General features: G+C 46.0%; 1 protein-coding gene across 3 annotated transcripts in view; it reads left to right on the top strand.

Annotated features, from left to right (window-relative positions):
* ZFP64 (ZFP64 zinc finger protein) overlaps positions 1-15,390 on the top strand; it is a 72,134-nt gene that overhangs the window by 19,517 nt on the left and 37,227 nt on the right. The window contains exons 5-6 of one of the 3 annotated variants that reach the window (XM_043478948.1): positions 2,853-3,104; positions 9,220-11,124. In XM_043478948.1, the coding sequence (XP_043334883.1) occupies positions 2,853-3,104; positions 9,220-10,469 (1,502 nt within the window). In that variant the 3' untranslated portion in view covers positions 10,470-11,124. Of the gene's footprint in view, positions 1-2,852; positions 3,105-9,219; positions 11,125-15,390 lie in introns of those variants that run through there. The other 2 variants (XM_043478947.1, XM_043478951.1) reach the window with 2 other exon arrangements.

Here is a 15,390-nt window from a genome sequence, read left to right as displayed (position 1 = left end):
ACTGCTGCAGACCCTCAGGGAGCTTCCTCTCCTCCCAGTTAACCAGGCTTGGATTTGTAAGGTGGTTTCTGCAACAGAGGTAACTGCAGCGCCTCCATTAACATCCTCAAGTCTGAGAGCTGACGGCGTGCCCTTGCCTTAGAAGGGGGTGTGGCCAGGACCAGCAGGAGCCAGACTCTTTGCCAGTAGCGCTGGCCAGAAGCCACCCGCCCAGCTCCCCCACTGTCCAGCATCCGTACACGGGCTGGCACCCACGGACGCTGCGTAGCAGCTGACAGTACTGAGAAGTGATGGTTGCTGGATTTTCTGACTATGAACATTTTTAATAATAAAATTGTAATCTTTAATACACTTCCGTAGATGTATTCTTAAATCCCAGATGTTTATTATCTGAAGATAGTGATGACCTTTGACTGACAATTGACTTTAGCACTTAGCTATTTAGGATTTGGTCAAACTATGTGTTTGGCATGTAAAAAGTGAAAATCCTAACTCATTGCCTACCTCCTTCGTATCTGATACCTGCCCAGAAGTCATCAGTCTTTAGAGTCCAGCGCGTCTCATCCTTAAATTTTGGCTGATACTAGGCTTGCTGTGCTTGTAACTCAGGCGTGTCTGGCTCTTTGCGACCCCACGGACTGCAGCCCCCAGGCTCCTCTGTCCATGGGATTCTCCGGGCAAGAACACTGGAGTGGGTTGCCATGCCCTCCTCCAGGGGATCTTCCCAACCCAGGGATCGAACCCGGGTCTCCCACATTGCAGGCAGATTCTTGACCATCTGAGCCACCAGGGAAGCCCATACTGGGCTTAAACAGACACAAAATGTACTTTTTCCATTTCTTATAAAATTAATATTGTATACACTGTCACTGCAGCTTGCTGTTTCTCACTTAATGCTGGAGGTCTTTCCACATCCCTATGTGTATGTATCTACCTCATTCTTTCAATGGCCAAGTAGGAAATTGGTTCATTAATTTACAGTATATCCATACAGTGAAATACTTCACCCTTAACAACTATGTTCTAGAAATTTAATGATATGAACATGTTTGAAATTATTTCAAGTATAAGAAAGTAGTCAATAATAGGGAGACAGTGTTGCATTTGGCTAAGAAGGCAAGGCCATCCTGGATTCTGATCCAAGTTGAGAGGGTTAAGTAAAATCATTGAGAGATACAGTACCATTCAAAAATAAGTGTTTAAATTGGTATTGGCCAGGAAGGCTTTTGTACCCCAAAATGTACACACACACATACAAAAGTCATCGGAAAAGTATACATCAGAAAATTGGCAGGTGTTCAAGGGTGGCAGGGCTTCCCTCATAGCTCAGTTGGTGAAGAATCCGCCTGCCATGCAGGAAACCCCAGTTCAATTCCGGGGTCGGGAAGATCTGCTGGAGAAGGGATAGGCTACCCACTCCAGTATTCTTGGGCTTCCCTTGTGGCTCAGCTGGTAAAGAATCCGCCTGCAATGCGGGAGACCTGGGTTTGATCCCTGGGTTAGGAAGATCCCCTGGAGAAGGAAAAGGCTACCCACTCCAGTATTCTGGCCTGGAGAATTCCATGGACTGTACAGTCCATGAGGTCGCAAAGAGTCGGACACAGCTGAGCGACTTTCACTTTCACTTCACTTTCACGGGTCGCAAGATGACAGGTGTGTCCGTGAATACAGATTAAGCTGCTGGGACAGAGAAGCTCAAATGCCAGCTCACACACGGCAGGGCTTATGTCTGTCTCCCATGACTGTCCAGAGGTAAGCAGGCGGTCTAGGCAGAGAGGCAGCTGTGTTCTGGGAGGTCGTCTGGGGACTGACGTTCCCTCTGGTGTTCCCGTGCGTTAGGTACACATCCACCCCCTGCAGCCGTGCTGTCCTCACATGTGCGTCCACCTCCCTGTCTTGGGAACAGCTGGCCAGACAGGTGCAAAGAGAGAAAGTAAAAGTCAAGCAATTTCCCTTTAGGAAAGGAGCACGTTCCCCTTCTTTGCTCTTTGATTGATGATGACTTTATCGCAGAATCAACCCTGGCTGCAAGTAAGGCTGAGAAATGCATTCTTAGGCTGGTCAGCCATGAGCTCAGAGACTCTGAGTTTTAGGCTGTGTCTGTTATGAAAAAGAAGAAACACAAATGGGTATAAAGGACAATGTTCCTCATTTTTACTTAGCTGCACTTTAAAAATTTGAGTTGCTTTCTATTTTTAATTGATAAGGAACTCATATTCGCTGTCAGAAAAATTAGAAAATACTAATAAACAAAATAGAAGAAGCAATTACCCCTCTCCCAAGATGTTAGCTCTTTGCCTGTTATCCATCTAGTTTTATTTATTATTATTATTTCTTTATTTGACTGCACTGGGTCTTAGCTGCAGCATGTGGGATCTAGTTCCTTCACCAAAGATTGAACCCTAGCCCCTTGCATTGGGAGTGCAGAGTCTTAGCCTCTGGACCACCAGGGAAGCCCCATCTAGTTTTATTTTTTAACTGGAGTATAATTGCTTTATAATGGTGTTATAGTTTCTGCTGTCCAACGAAGTGAATCAGCTATGTGTGTATGTATGTTTAAGTATATATATGTAATATACATATGTTACATATATGTCATATATGTGTGTGTGTGTATATCCCCCCCTACCACCCCACCCTCCGGGTCATCGCAGAGCACCAAGCCAGCTCCCTGGGCTGTCCAGCTGCCCGCACTCACTGTCTGTTGATGACTAAAACCCATCCAGCAGGTCTGGGGGGGAGTTTCAAAATATTCTCGGGTGACTCTGCCTTCCTCTTTTCTAAAGGCAGCGGGAAGTAAGCCTTTTTCCTTTTCCATCTTGTTCCCTGCTGCCGCATGTGCTTGTTTGAAGGCGACAAGCCCCACAAGTGTGACGTCTGCGGCAAGTGCTTCAGCCGGAAGGACAAGCTGAAGACCCACATGCGCTGCCACACGGGCGTGAAGCCCTACAAGTGCAAGAGCTGCGACTACGCGGCCGCCGACAGCAGCAGCCTCAACAAGCACCTGCGCATCCACTCGGACGAGCGGCCCTTCAAGTGCCAGATCTGCCCCTACGCCAGCCGCAACTCCAGCCAGCTCACCGTGCACCTGCGCTCCCACACCGGTGAGTCCTCCGGGCGGCCCTCGCCCTGCGCGCCCGCCGCTGCCGCGTCGATCGCCGGCACCTTCAGGCGCTGAGTCCCAGCCTCGGGAAAGGAACTGCGCACGTCAGTTCCTCCCCCGGTGGGCCGTCTTGCTCTTCATCTGCTCAGAAGCGTCTTTCTCTGTACAACAGGCGAGAACAGTAAAGTTACAACCTTAGGCCTATCTTTATGTAGCTCTGTAACTCACTCACTAGTATTTAATCTAGAAGTTGCTCTAAATGCATTTTTAGTAAACGCCTGCATAACACATGCTTAGACATTTCAGTGATTTTTTTAAAGAATACTCATCAGTTCAACATGGGACAGCTTGATGGAAAAACTCAGCAGAGTAGGTAACTTAACAAATTATGTGTGTTTTCCTTTTCGCAAGTGTGTGTTTGTTAGCTTTTGACTCATTGACGCTGTGTAACAACCACCACAAAAATCTCAGTGGCATATTATATTAGTAAAAGCATTTATTGCTCACATACTTCAGGTCAGCAGGGGGTTGGCTAGACATTCCATTGATCTTTGCAGGGCTTGATCATGCGTGTGGGAAAGGGCAGGTGTCCACTGACCTTGGCTGGGCATCTGCTGGCTGTCCCCCGGCTTTGGCCGGGGCAGTCTGACTGTGTCCACATATCTCATGGCCTCCTTCTGGGACCAGTGGGCTACTCCACACTTGTCCTTCCATGAGGATGGCAGACAAAACAAGCATGCCCCAATGTGTAAGCTCATTTCAAGCCTCTGCTTGCATCCCATTGGCTAAAGTCAGTTACCTGATTGGACCTGGTATCGAGGGGTGGGGCTGAGCTCACCCACAGTGGAGGGTCATCAAAGGTTACATAGTGGAGGCCGTGAACCAACCAGGGTTCACGCCACCCTCATCTACTTCCCTCTGACACGCACATGCATTCTTGCTCTCCCCAGACCCCCACAAATCACATCTAATCATAGAATCAGGTTTAAAGACCAGGATCCTATAATCTCCATCATGTACAGATATGGCCTCTCTTGACCTAGAGCCTTTTGAATTTGAAATAAAAAGACAAGTTGTCTGCCCCCACACTCCCAACACACAGCAGTGAAACACGGTCAGAATACGTACAATAATCCTGCCATTCCAAAGGGGGAGGACAGGAGGCACTTGGCCGTCACTGGCCCACAGATTTCTGAACTCTCTCTGGAAAGATGCTTCCAGGTCCCCCAACTCTGAGGACAGGGAATGTTTCTTGAATAAGCGTTGACCCAGCTGCCTGGTTTTCGGCTCTGTCCCCTGCAGCATCCTTTCCTCACCTTCCTTTACCACTTCTGAAAAGGAGTGGAAATGTGCTTTTGAGAAACTTTCTCCACCTGCTTCCTTCCTACAGAACCTTGGGATCTTTTTGGATTTTATTTTACTGTAGACTGGTGAGCTACCTTAAAAACGTTGTGCATTTCCTGGGTATCTGTGTCAGAAGCCACACCCATACTTATCTTGGAGACTTGCCTTTCTTCTAAACCTAATTATAGACACTTTTGGCATGTAACCTTCTGGAGGTTGAAACCAGTGAGGCTTTTAGGAATCCTTGTCCAGCTGAGAGGACTTAGCTGGCACCAACTTTATTCTTTTGGAGATTTTAGCAAGGAACCTTATGCTTATACCCCTCTTTCCTCATTTGTTCTTCCCTCTGAGATCAGTTCCCTGGATATGATCTTTGTCCCCAGGCTCTTGTCTTACTTTGAAAATCTTTCACTGGTTGGAGATGAGAAGCTTCATCCAGCCCAGCACTTCTTTGAATTTCTACATTGTCTCTAAATTCCATTTTGAAATGGCCTGTTCTTCTTTGAGTTTGTCTCTTTCTTATGGGACCTTATCAGATGCAGCTTGTAAGACACTTTCACTGTTCTACTTAGAACTAATCTCTTTGCTCAAATCCAAACTTCAGTGGGTACACTTTCTGTCTTCTGAGTTAGAACAGGCGACAGTTTTACCAAACTGTAAATACCGGCCGTTAATTAAATACTGGCCATTGCCACTGTTCCCCGCCTCTCCCTGCCACCCAGTCCCAGTCAGCGCTACGTATTTTAGTTTTCTGTTACAGCAGCACTAGTTTCTGGATGCTAACGTGTCTGTCAGTTATCTAATGTCACAATGATGCTGTGTAACAAAAGGCCCCAGAAAACCTCAGTGGATGTAAGACGCCTTCTCTGCTCGTGTTTGGGGATCAACTGAGTGTCACCTGGTCAACTCCGCTGGTCTTCGCTGGGCTCACTTACAAATCTGAGAGTCTGCCGGCTGTGGCTGGGTGTCCAGTGGCCTTGGCTGCAGCAGTCCAGCTCTGCCCCGCCTCTGTCACCTTCCTTCTAGGACCAGCGGGCAAGGACAGGATTGACCTTCTTGTGGCAATGGATGACAGAGGTACCCGTGGGCAAACCCTGATTCACAGACCCTGATTCAAGGCATTACTTGTACCAAGTCTAGTTAACATACCATCCGCCAAACCCAGTGACATGATTGAGGCTATTTGGGGGGTCATGGACGGTCACCCTGCCTCTGCCGGGAGAGCCTGCGTGATCACAAACCTGGAAGAGGCCGTGGCTGCAGAGAGGGCCAGGAGGTGGGGACGTCTGGGGACATCAAGATACTACAGCAAGCTAAGACGCTGGCACGACTGGTGTCCATTTGATTTTCTTCAGAAGTCTCTCCCACCTAAGTTAGGGGCACTGAAGTGTGCATTTAGCAAAGTGGGTCAGAATCACCTTAGGAGGGAAAACTTACCATTTATAGTAGCATATTTAAGTTGGTCTAGAAAAGGTATATTTTCTGAAAATTTAAATGTATGCCATCTATGCAGTGTCTCCATGGAACATTCATCCCTTTTATAAATCTGTGGCACTTGTAAATTTTTATAAATTATAAAATTAATAGAAGTTTGTTTTTACCTTTTTATCTCTTTGATCAACTACCTTGTCTTAGTAGCAACCTAAACTCAAGAAAGCCCTGTCAGCTTAAATATGGCAGTTGCTTATTCATTGAGCAACATTCATTGAGTCCCACCAGGTACCAGACAGTGTGGGGACCAGGTAATGGGCAGGAACGAACGTAGTCATTAGCTTTGGAGAATTTCTGGTCCTGTGTGACTGGTACTGACATTTCTGTCTCATTTAAGAAATTAATTTATGGTTAAAAGGAAAAGGACTTCCCTGGTAGCTCAGCTTGTAAAGAATCTGCCTGTAATTCAGGAGACCCTGATTCAATTCCTGGGTCAGGAAGATCCCCTGCAGAAGGGATAGGCTACCCACACCAGTATTCTTAGGCGTCCCTGGTGGCTCAGATTATCAAGAATCCGCCTGCAATGCGGGAGACTGGATTATATCCCTGGGTCAGGAAGATCCCCTGGAGGAGGGTATAGCTACCCACTCCAGTATTCTTGCCTGGAGAATTCCATGAACAGAGGATCCTGGCAGGCTTCAGTCCACGGGGTTGCAAAGAGTCGGACATGACTGAGCAACTTTCACTTTCACTTTAAAAGGAAAAAGAAAATATAAAAATTTTTTTAAAAAGGAAAAAGATGATGATGATGAAGAGATTTAAACCCTCTGCTTTCATGTCAGAAAGTGTTGTTAAGCTCTGCAACTCAGCTGTGAGATTTAGTTACCTGGTTTTTCCAGGTTTGACCTTTGCTGGTTGCTTTGAAAAAAAAAGGCAAACAGATGGTCACTAATTTGGGCAGTGATGTAATTGGAATACCTAGTAGAACATTCTGGAGCAGCAGTTCTTCCTCTGAATTCACAGACACCTCCACCAAGAGATCCATGGGTAGACTTTAGGAGGTCCATGAACTTGGATGAGGGGAAAAATGACATCTTCATTCTCACTGATTTTACTGGAATGTGATATGTCCTTCAGTTATGAAAATGGGCATCCGATCTGATTACAGTATGTGTGAAACCTTGCCATCCATAGAAGTCACAGATCTTTTTATAGCGAGTGTTTTTGATAGATCAAAATATAGTTTACTTTCTTCTCTATTTAGAAATTACTGTAGTCACTAGACCCGCCACTGGAGCTTGTCACTTCATGCACTAATGAAGCACACACATTGCCAAATCACAAGATTTTTTCCTTCAATTTTTAATAACTCCGGGTACAATCAGTTTCTCTTGTCTTCCCATTGATTTTTATTTTAGTTTACCTTGTGCATTTAAACATTCTCCTGAGAAAGGATCCACGGACTTCACTGCCAAAGGGGGGCCCCGTGGCATAGAAAAGGTTACGAGCAGCATTCTCAGGCAGAAGTCAGCAGGCTTTTTCTGCTTGAATAGTTTCCTCCGTGTATTCATGGCCGTGCTGGTCTCTGTTGCTGCACGTGGCCTTCCCCCGGTGCAGTCAGTGGGCCGCCCCACGGTCGGGGTGCCCTGGCTCCATCGCGGGGGCAGCTCCCAGTGTGGGGAACGGGCTATAGGGCGCAAGGGCTCAGCATCGCAGCGTGAGGGCTGAGCAGTTGCGGCTCCCCGGCTCCGGGGCGCAGGCTCGGCAGTCGCGGCTCACAGGCCTGGTTGTTCCGAGGCGTGTGGGAGCTCCTGGGCCAGGGATCGAACCAGCATCTCAGGGAAGCCCAGCGAACTTTTTCCATAAAGAGCCAGATAGTTAACACTGGAGGCTTTGCGGACCGTACAGTGTCTGTCACAGATACTCACCTCTGCTGATGCAGCATGAAAGCAGTCATCAGCGACACATGATCAGATGGACACGACTGTGTTACAGTAAAACTTTATTTACAGAAACGAACTGTGGGCCGGATTTGGCCCATAGTCTGTGTAGCTTACCATTCCTTGTTCGAGAGTTTTGTGTGAATGACCTTAGTGGCATTTTAGTCATGCAAAGCGTTGTTTGGTTTGGAGCATCTTCATTTTCTCAAAGCTTGTTTAATCTGCTCCCTGCCATCGTTAATTGCATTTATTGAACATCTCACAATGATGTTATAAGTCTTATACCAAAAAGCCGAAGCACAGTCCCACTCTTTTAGGTTTACAGTAAGAAAGCCTTGGTCATATGTACGGATAATGACCCAGCATCTAAAAATACCAGCTTTGGAATCAGCCTGGGTTGGAATCCGAGCTCTGCCGTGTACTACCTAGTGACTGTGAACGAGTGATGTAGTCCCTCTAGGCCTCAGTCTTCTCATTCATAAATAGTGCTGAGAATAATGTTGACATCGGTACCCACCTCATAGGAATGTCGGGATCTTCAAATGAGACCATTCTTGTGGAGTGCTCAGCAGGGCACCTGCCTTCCCAGAAGCCGCCGAAGCCTCTTAGCTGCTGTTTCTCTTGCTCAAACAGCATTGCAATGGGTGGGCTCACCAATTTGCTCCAATTATCAGACGATTGGGACTTGGCATTCACTGAGGAAATAAACTTGGAATATCCGTGTCCTTTCAGATGTTTGCAATTTCGCTTTTCCTGTTCATCTTTCACCGCACATGAATCTTAAAAAAAAAAATCAAGCAGCTGGATTTTGTAACTCCAAGAGTAAAGAACACAGCTGGCGATGTGGATAAATTAAGTTGCACGCAATAAACACATCTTTAATGATAAACATCTACATGAAGTATAAGCGGGGCGTCTCAATCACTGTAAAAAGGATATTCTGATGAGTGAGCATGGAGCTGACTGATTTGAAAATGTACCCTTGAATCTGTTACAACACATAACTCAATCAAAATCAACGGATTATGCAAAATTATACAACTGTGAACGGTTCCCTAGCAGAACGAGCACATTAATGGTAGGAAGAGCTAGCCTGATTGTTTTAAAGGATACAGTGAGCATATTCACAAATCTTATTTTACGGGGGACGATTAAGCAGCTTGATTTTCAGTCTCCATTTTCCTTCCGGGTATGATGATGGTGGTGGTGGGAAAGTTTGGGGAAAGGAAAGACGCCCGGGACCCCCCCTCTTTTTTTTCCTCCCAGGGGCTGCTAGGAGCTGCAGTTAGAAGGTCTCCACGCGCCCGCCTCGGTTTAAGCGGGTTTCTGGTGTGTGCTTCGGGGGGATCCGCTGTGATTGTTGCCTGCCTGTTCTTATCGAACCTCACCTTGTGTTGACAGGGGACGCCCCCTTCCAGTGCTGGCTCTGTAGCGCCAAGTTCAAAATCAGCTCGGACTTGAAAAGGCACATGCGCGTGCACTCGGGGGAGAAGCCTTTCAAGTGCGAATTCTGCAGCGTCCGCTGCACCATGAAGGGGAACCTCAAGTCGCACATCCGCATCAAGCACAGCGGGAACAGCTTCAAGTGTCCGCACTGCGACTTCCTGGGCGACAGCAAGGCCGCGCTCCGCAAGCACAGCCGGCTGCACCAGGCCGAGCACCCCGAGAAGTGCCCCGAGTGCAGCTACTCCTGCTCGAGCAAGGCCGCCCTGCGCGTCCACAGCCGCGTGCACTGCCCCGACCGGCCCTTCAAGTGCGGCCACTGCAGCTTCGACACCAAGCAGCCCAGCAACCTGGCCAAGCACGTGAAGAAGTTCCACGGCGACGCGCTCAAGAGCGAGGCGGCGGAGAGGAGAGACGCGGGCCGGCCGGGCGGCCGCCAGGCGGCCAGGCTGGACGCCAAGAAGACCTTCCACTGCGACCGCTGCGACGCCTCGTTCATGCGCGAGGACTCGCTCCGCAGCCACAGGCGGCAGCACAGTGAGTATGGGGACGGCAAGGGCGCCGACGTGACGGTGCTGCAGCTGCAGGTGGACGCCGGCAAGCCGCCCGCCGCGCCCCTGGCCGTGGGGCACCTGCCCCTGCCGCCCACCCCGGCCCCCCAGTTCAGCGAGGGCAGGGTCAAAATCATCGTGGGCCACCAAGTGCCCCCGGCCAGCGCCATCGTCCAGGCGGCGGCGGCCGCCGTGAACATCGTGCAGCCCGCCTTGGTGGCGCCGAACCCCGAGGAGCTGCGGGGCAACAGCCGGCTGCAGGTCCTCCGCCAGGTCAACCTGATCGCGCCCCCTGCGCCCCCGGGCTGCCCCGGCGAGGCCGCGGCGCTGCCCCAGCCGGCTGTCCTGCTGACCACCCACGACCAGACCCTCATCCCCGCCGCCCCGGGCGGCCCCCAGGAAGGCTCTGGCAACCAGACTTTCATCACCAGCTCGGGCATCACGTGCACCGACTTCGAAGGCCTGAACGCCCTGATCCAGGAGGGGACCGCTGAAGTGACGGTGGTCAGCGACGGAGGCCAGAGCATCGCGGTGGCCACCACGGCGCCGCCCATATTCTCCACGTCCCAGCAAGAGCTCCCCAAGCAGACTTACTCCATCATCCAAGGAGGGGCCCACCCAGCGCTGCTGTGTCCCGCGGATTCCATCCCGGACTAGTGCTTATAAAACAAGAGAAAGGGGGGGGAAAGGAGTGACACCCAAAAAGGACGTCAGAAAGAGAATTCTGTAAGAGAATTACTGTTTCCTTACTGTTTTCAAGGGCTGCTGTGAAAAACGCCTCGCCCCCATAATAAATTACAATTTTATACTGCTCACTGTAATTTTTGTACGCTGTGATGATTTTCAGACCTCTGAATCACCGTGTTGTAACTGCTGTAGAGTCTTCAGTGCTACCAACATGATGCCATTTAGGGTTTGGAATGAAATGAGTAGTGAATACATTTGTTTGCTTCCAACTTGATTTCCCAACTCTAATAAAGGATTTTTCCATCTCATTAAATTTGTGTAGTAGATGGTACTTCTCGGCCTGTTGTGAGCTTCCATTCTGAAATCCCCCCAGTGTTTGGGGTAATAGTGTTTTAATACATGGATACAAATCTATTGGCACGAAGGACCATTTTCTACATAATGTTACATGGATATGCGACTAAAAACAGTTTAGTGCAAATGAGGGGGCGGGGGAAGGAATGGTTTCCTAATAAGTTGATACATGATTCAAACATAACAAATGTTAATGATTCTTTAGAGTCACCGTATGATTTGGGTTATTGGGGGCTGAGTTATATAATTAAAGAGAACTTGAACAAGCAAAGGTTCTTAGTCCTCTCTCATAAATAGTATGTAAACGTCTTACCTTCTTCACAGTCAAATATGTGTGGTGCCTAAAGTGACCCAACTATCGTTTTTGTTTTAAAACTTCAGAGTGACGAACCTGACATTTCTGTTTAGATGCTAATATAATGCAAGTTCCTGTTAGCCTTTAGGACAATTTTCTAGGATACCGTTGTGTTAGATATTAATATACATGCAGTCCCAGGGATCAGACAAGCGAGACTGGAAAAGCATCTATGTTTTTCCAAAATGTGGGCTGTACAGAGAAGAAAATTCACATTTTACTGTTTTGAATTGAAATGCCGTGTGATCAGTAGGTGGCGCCAGAGAGTAGTCTCAAGTTTCCCGTACTTCAAAGACCTGAGGCTTCCCTGGGGCTCAGATGGTAAAGAATCCACCTGCAATACAGGAGACCCAGGTTCCATCCCTGGATGGGGAAGATCTCCTGGAGAAGGGAGTGGCTACCCACGCCAGTATTCTTGCTTGGAGAATTTCATAGACAAAGGAGCCTCGAGGGCTACATAGTTGATGGGATCGCAAAGAGTAGGACACAACTGAGCAAATAACACTTTCACTTTCAAAGACCTGAATTAGGGTCTTCGTCTCTGATTTCCAGCTTCTAGCATTATCTTCAGCTCAGGATGGGCTCTTAACACACTCTAAATGAATGAAACATGCTCTCACAGAGCATCAGCAAAGATTGGTCAGGAGGGGAGGTTACACTTGTGAGAGAAGCATGTTTAAAATGAGAGAACACTTTAGATACATTTTTACCAGAGTCATCAACACTTTAATTTCTGTAACACATGAACTTATTAAAATTCTCATGCATATCAACTCACTTTTACATAAAGATACTATCCCCCCTTTTTTGTAATAGCAAACTGAGAAACGATGCAAAATGGAGATGCCGGAAACCTTGAGAGTTGCCTGTTAGAAACAGAAAGCCAGCTTTCCATAGACACAGAGTTCAAGCTGCGTTTTGTCTTCTGTTTTTGGTCCCTTCCATTTGAACACAGTTTTGATAATTCACATATCTTCTTTGCCAGAATTTATTTTCAGCTATGGTAATATGGTATTTATTTATCAGCTATGGTAATAATGCATCATTAACTGTGGTTTGGTAAGAAATCAAAAAACTTGCAGTTTACTCTGTTAGTATTTTAGTTATTTTATCACTTTAGGATTATTGCCTGCCGCTCTTTGAGAAAATATTCAGCCACTAAATTCTAGCTGGGAAACTGTCATGAACCTATGTTCTATATGTTTCTTTTTTCCCAGTGTGCCCCTTGCTTGAACTTTTAAATGATATTTTCCTGCTTATGAATGTTATGTAGTCAAGATAGAAAATATGGGAACCATGTTACAACTCTTCCTCCAACATACGAATGGGTTATGTCCTGATAAAGCCATCATTAGGTTGAAAATATTACTAAGTCGAAAATATCATTAAGTCAAAAATGCATTTAATGCAGCTAATCTACTACTAAACATAGCTTAGCCTCACCCACCTTAAACATGCTCAGACCATTGAGTTTAGCCGACCGCTGGGCTGGTACAAAGCCCAACAAAGCCCATTCTGTGGCAGGATATGGAATATCTCATGTAATGTATTTTGACTGCAGAAAGTGGCGGTCATGGATTGTAGGGGTACGGAATGGCTGGGAATGGCTGTAGGTGTATCACTGGTTCATCTTTGGGATCCCACGGCGGAATCACTGCCACTGCCCAGCCTCGGGAGAGACGATCAGACTGCAGAGTGCTAGCCCAGGAAAAGATCGAAATTCAAAGTACAGTTCCATTGAATGCGTATTGCTTTTGTACCATCGAAAAGTTAAAAAATTGTAAGTTGAGCCATCGTATAAATTTGGGGCCATCTGCATATATATTAAGAAAAATTCAAAGACACTGATAGTTTTACTACCCAGATGTAAAAATTGTGACCATCTTGATGTACCTTCTTCTAATCATTATTCTCTGTGCTTGCGTATGTTTTCTACCCCAGTTACAGAGCTGGGGTTGAATTGAGCACACTGTTTTCTTTTTATATACTATATTTGTCTTTATACCATTACATCTCCACAGAGCTGCAGCTCTCCATTTATACATGTAAAGCACATACACATACATGCATATACACACACGTGCATATTTGGATTTTTTTTTAACAAACTACAACAGGAAAACTTGTTCTTCCTGATAAACTATATATAGAGCTGGACAAAAACCAAGACAATAATCTCCAGCCTATTCTTACCCCACCCAAGCTAAGTAAGGTCTCTGTGTTCATACCAACTCAAAAGATAACCTAGAAAAGGTTTGTCCTTATTTTTGTAGTATTGCACTATATACATTTCTCTCTGATGTGACAAATGAAAGTGTTAGTCGTTCAGTCGTATCCGACCCTTTGCGAGCCCATGGACTGTAGCCCACCGGGCTCCTCTGTCCATGGAATTCTCCAGGCAAGAATACTGAAGGGGGTAGCCATTCCCTTCTCCGGGGGATCTTCCCCACCCAGGGATCGAACCCGGAACTCCAGATTCTTTGCCGTCTGGGCCACCAGTCGAGGTTTTCCTTGTTTTTGTGGTATCACACCACGTCCATTTCTCTCTACTTGCCCTTATTGCTCCACACGCAGTACTCTGTGTCAGTACAGCAACGCCTAACTTTTTTTAAGCAAAAGGTAGAGTGTGAATTACCGTGTTATAAGCACCCACCTCCATATTCGTGGATATTTTGGTGGTTTGGGCGTTTGTTTGCCATTACAAACTGCCACAGTAAATGTCTTACATAATTCCTCGTATTCATTTGTGCTTTATTTGCTTTCTGTAGGTTAGACTTCTCAAAGTGAGTTTCAGTGAGCTTCTGCAGTTTGCACTTGCGTAGACTCAGATGACTTTTTCAAAATGATGGTCTCACTGGGGTATGAGCCCCAGCCATCACCAGTCTCGGGTGTTACTGATCTTTTGAGGTCTAGTCCATCTGATGTGTGAAAACGGTCATCCGGGCTCTGCGTTCCCGGAGCTCCTGCTTTGATCTGCATCTCCCTGACGCCTCTGCGTAGACTTCTGATTATTTGCACTTTTCTTGTCTATGAACTTTAAACTCATACTCTCATTTTTCTCCGTGGGTTGTTGGGCACACGGGACATGAACCCCATGTCTGTCACATGGATACCTTCTTCATTGTACATTCCTATGAAACTTGCCAATTTTTTTCTGTAATTAATGGTCTATTTGGATTTTATATCTCAACCTGATATATTTTGGTACTACAGACTTGGCAAAAGGAAAAAAAAAAAACCATTCATTTCACTCTAAATTTTCAAATCTGTAGTATGTAATTCCACTTAGTCTCTTAAAATTATTTCGAATCTTCAGTATTTTTTTGGTCTAACAGCTTTCTGATTACCTTTTTTTGTTTGTTTGGGGTTTTGTGAAAGGTTTTGGGGGTTTTTTGTTTGACTTTTGGTTTGGTTTTGTTGTCGTTGTTGGGTTTGGGTTTTTGGGGTTTTGTTTTGCTTTGTTTTTTGGTATTTTCAATTTTCTCCTTAGGTAGTCTGCCAAGAGTTTATCTTGTTGTTTATGTAAAAGTAATGCTTTTGCTTTTATTTATTCTTTCTCTGCTTCTCTTCCACTTTATTCACTTCAGCATTTATCTTTATTTCAGTGTTGTCTTTATTAATTCGTTCCCCTGTTTTTCTTTCAGTTTTTTTATTAGTCTAGTTTCCTGTATTAAGTTCACTTATTTTCAGCCTTTAATAGTAAAAGCATTTAAACCTATGTATTTTCCAGTATGACTTAAAGATCTTTTCTTTTTTTTTTTCAAAAAAAAGATCATTTTTTTCGAAGTTTCAAAATCATGACTGTCATACAAATATAAAGTGAACAGGCATTAGCAATTTCATTTAATTCAGTAAGTAATGAAGGAATCAGTAAGATGTTACAACAGGTTACAAGGAGAATTCAATGAATGAACACTTAAACAGGCAGTCAGGAATACTGAAGTGAGTTCACAGATGCAAAATTGGTTAGTGTCTACAGGGCAACCCTCAGTTGCATTCCACCCACAAAGTCTGTGTGCATTCTTACATGTTTTTTGCATTATCGTATGTTTCTATAACTCACAAAGTTGTAAAATATCTCAAAAACACTGACAGGCATTGACCCCTGTAGAATTAGGGGACCCAGGGCTGGGATCTCACAGACCAGCCAGTAATCTTTTTTGCCTGTTTCCAAGTCTTTCA

Source organism: Cervus canadensis, chromosome 10 (genome assembly GCF_019320065.1).
Source record: "Cervus canadensis isolate Bull #8, Minnesota chromosome 10, ASM1932006v1, whole genome shotgun sequence".
Taxonomy (NCBI): Eukaryota; Metazoa; Chordata; class Mammalia; order Artiodactyla; family Cervidae; genus Cervus; species Cervus canadensis.
This window is presented reverse-complemented; position numbering and strand designations above follow the sequence as displayed.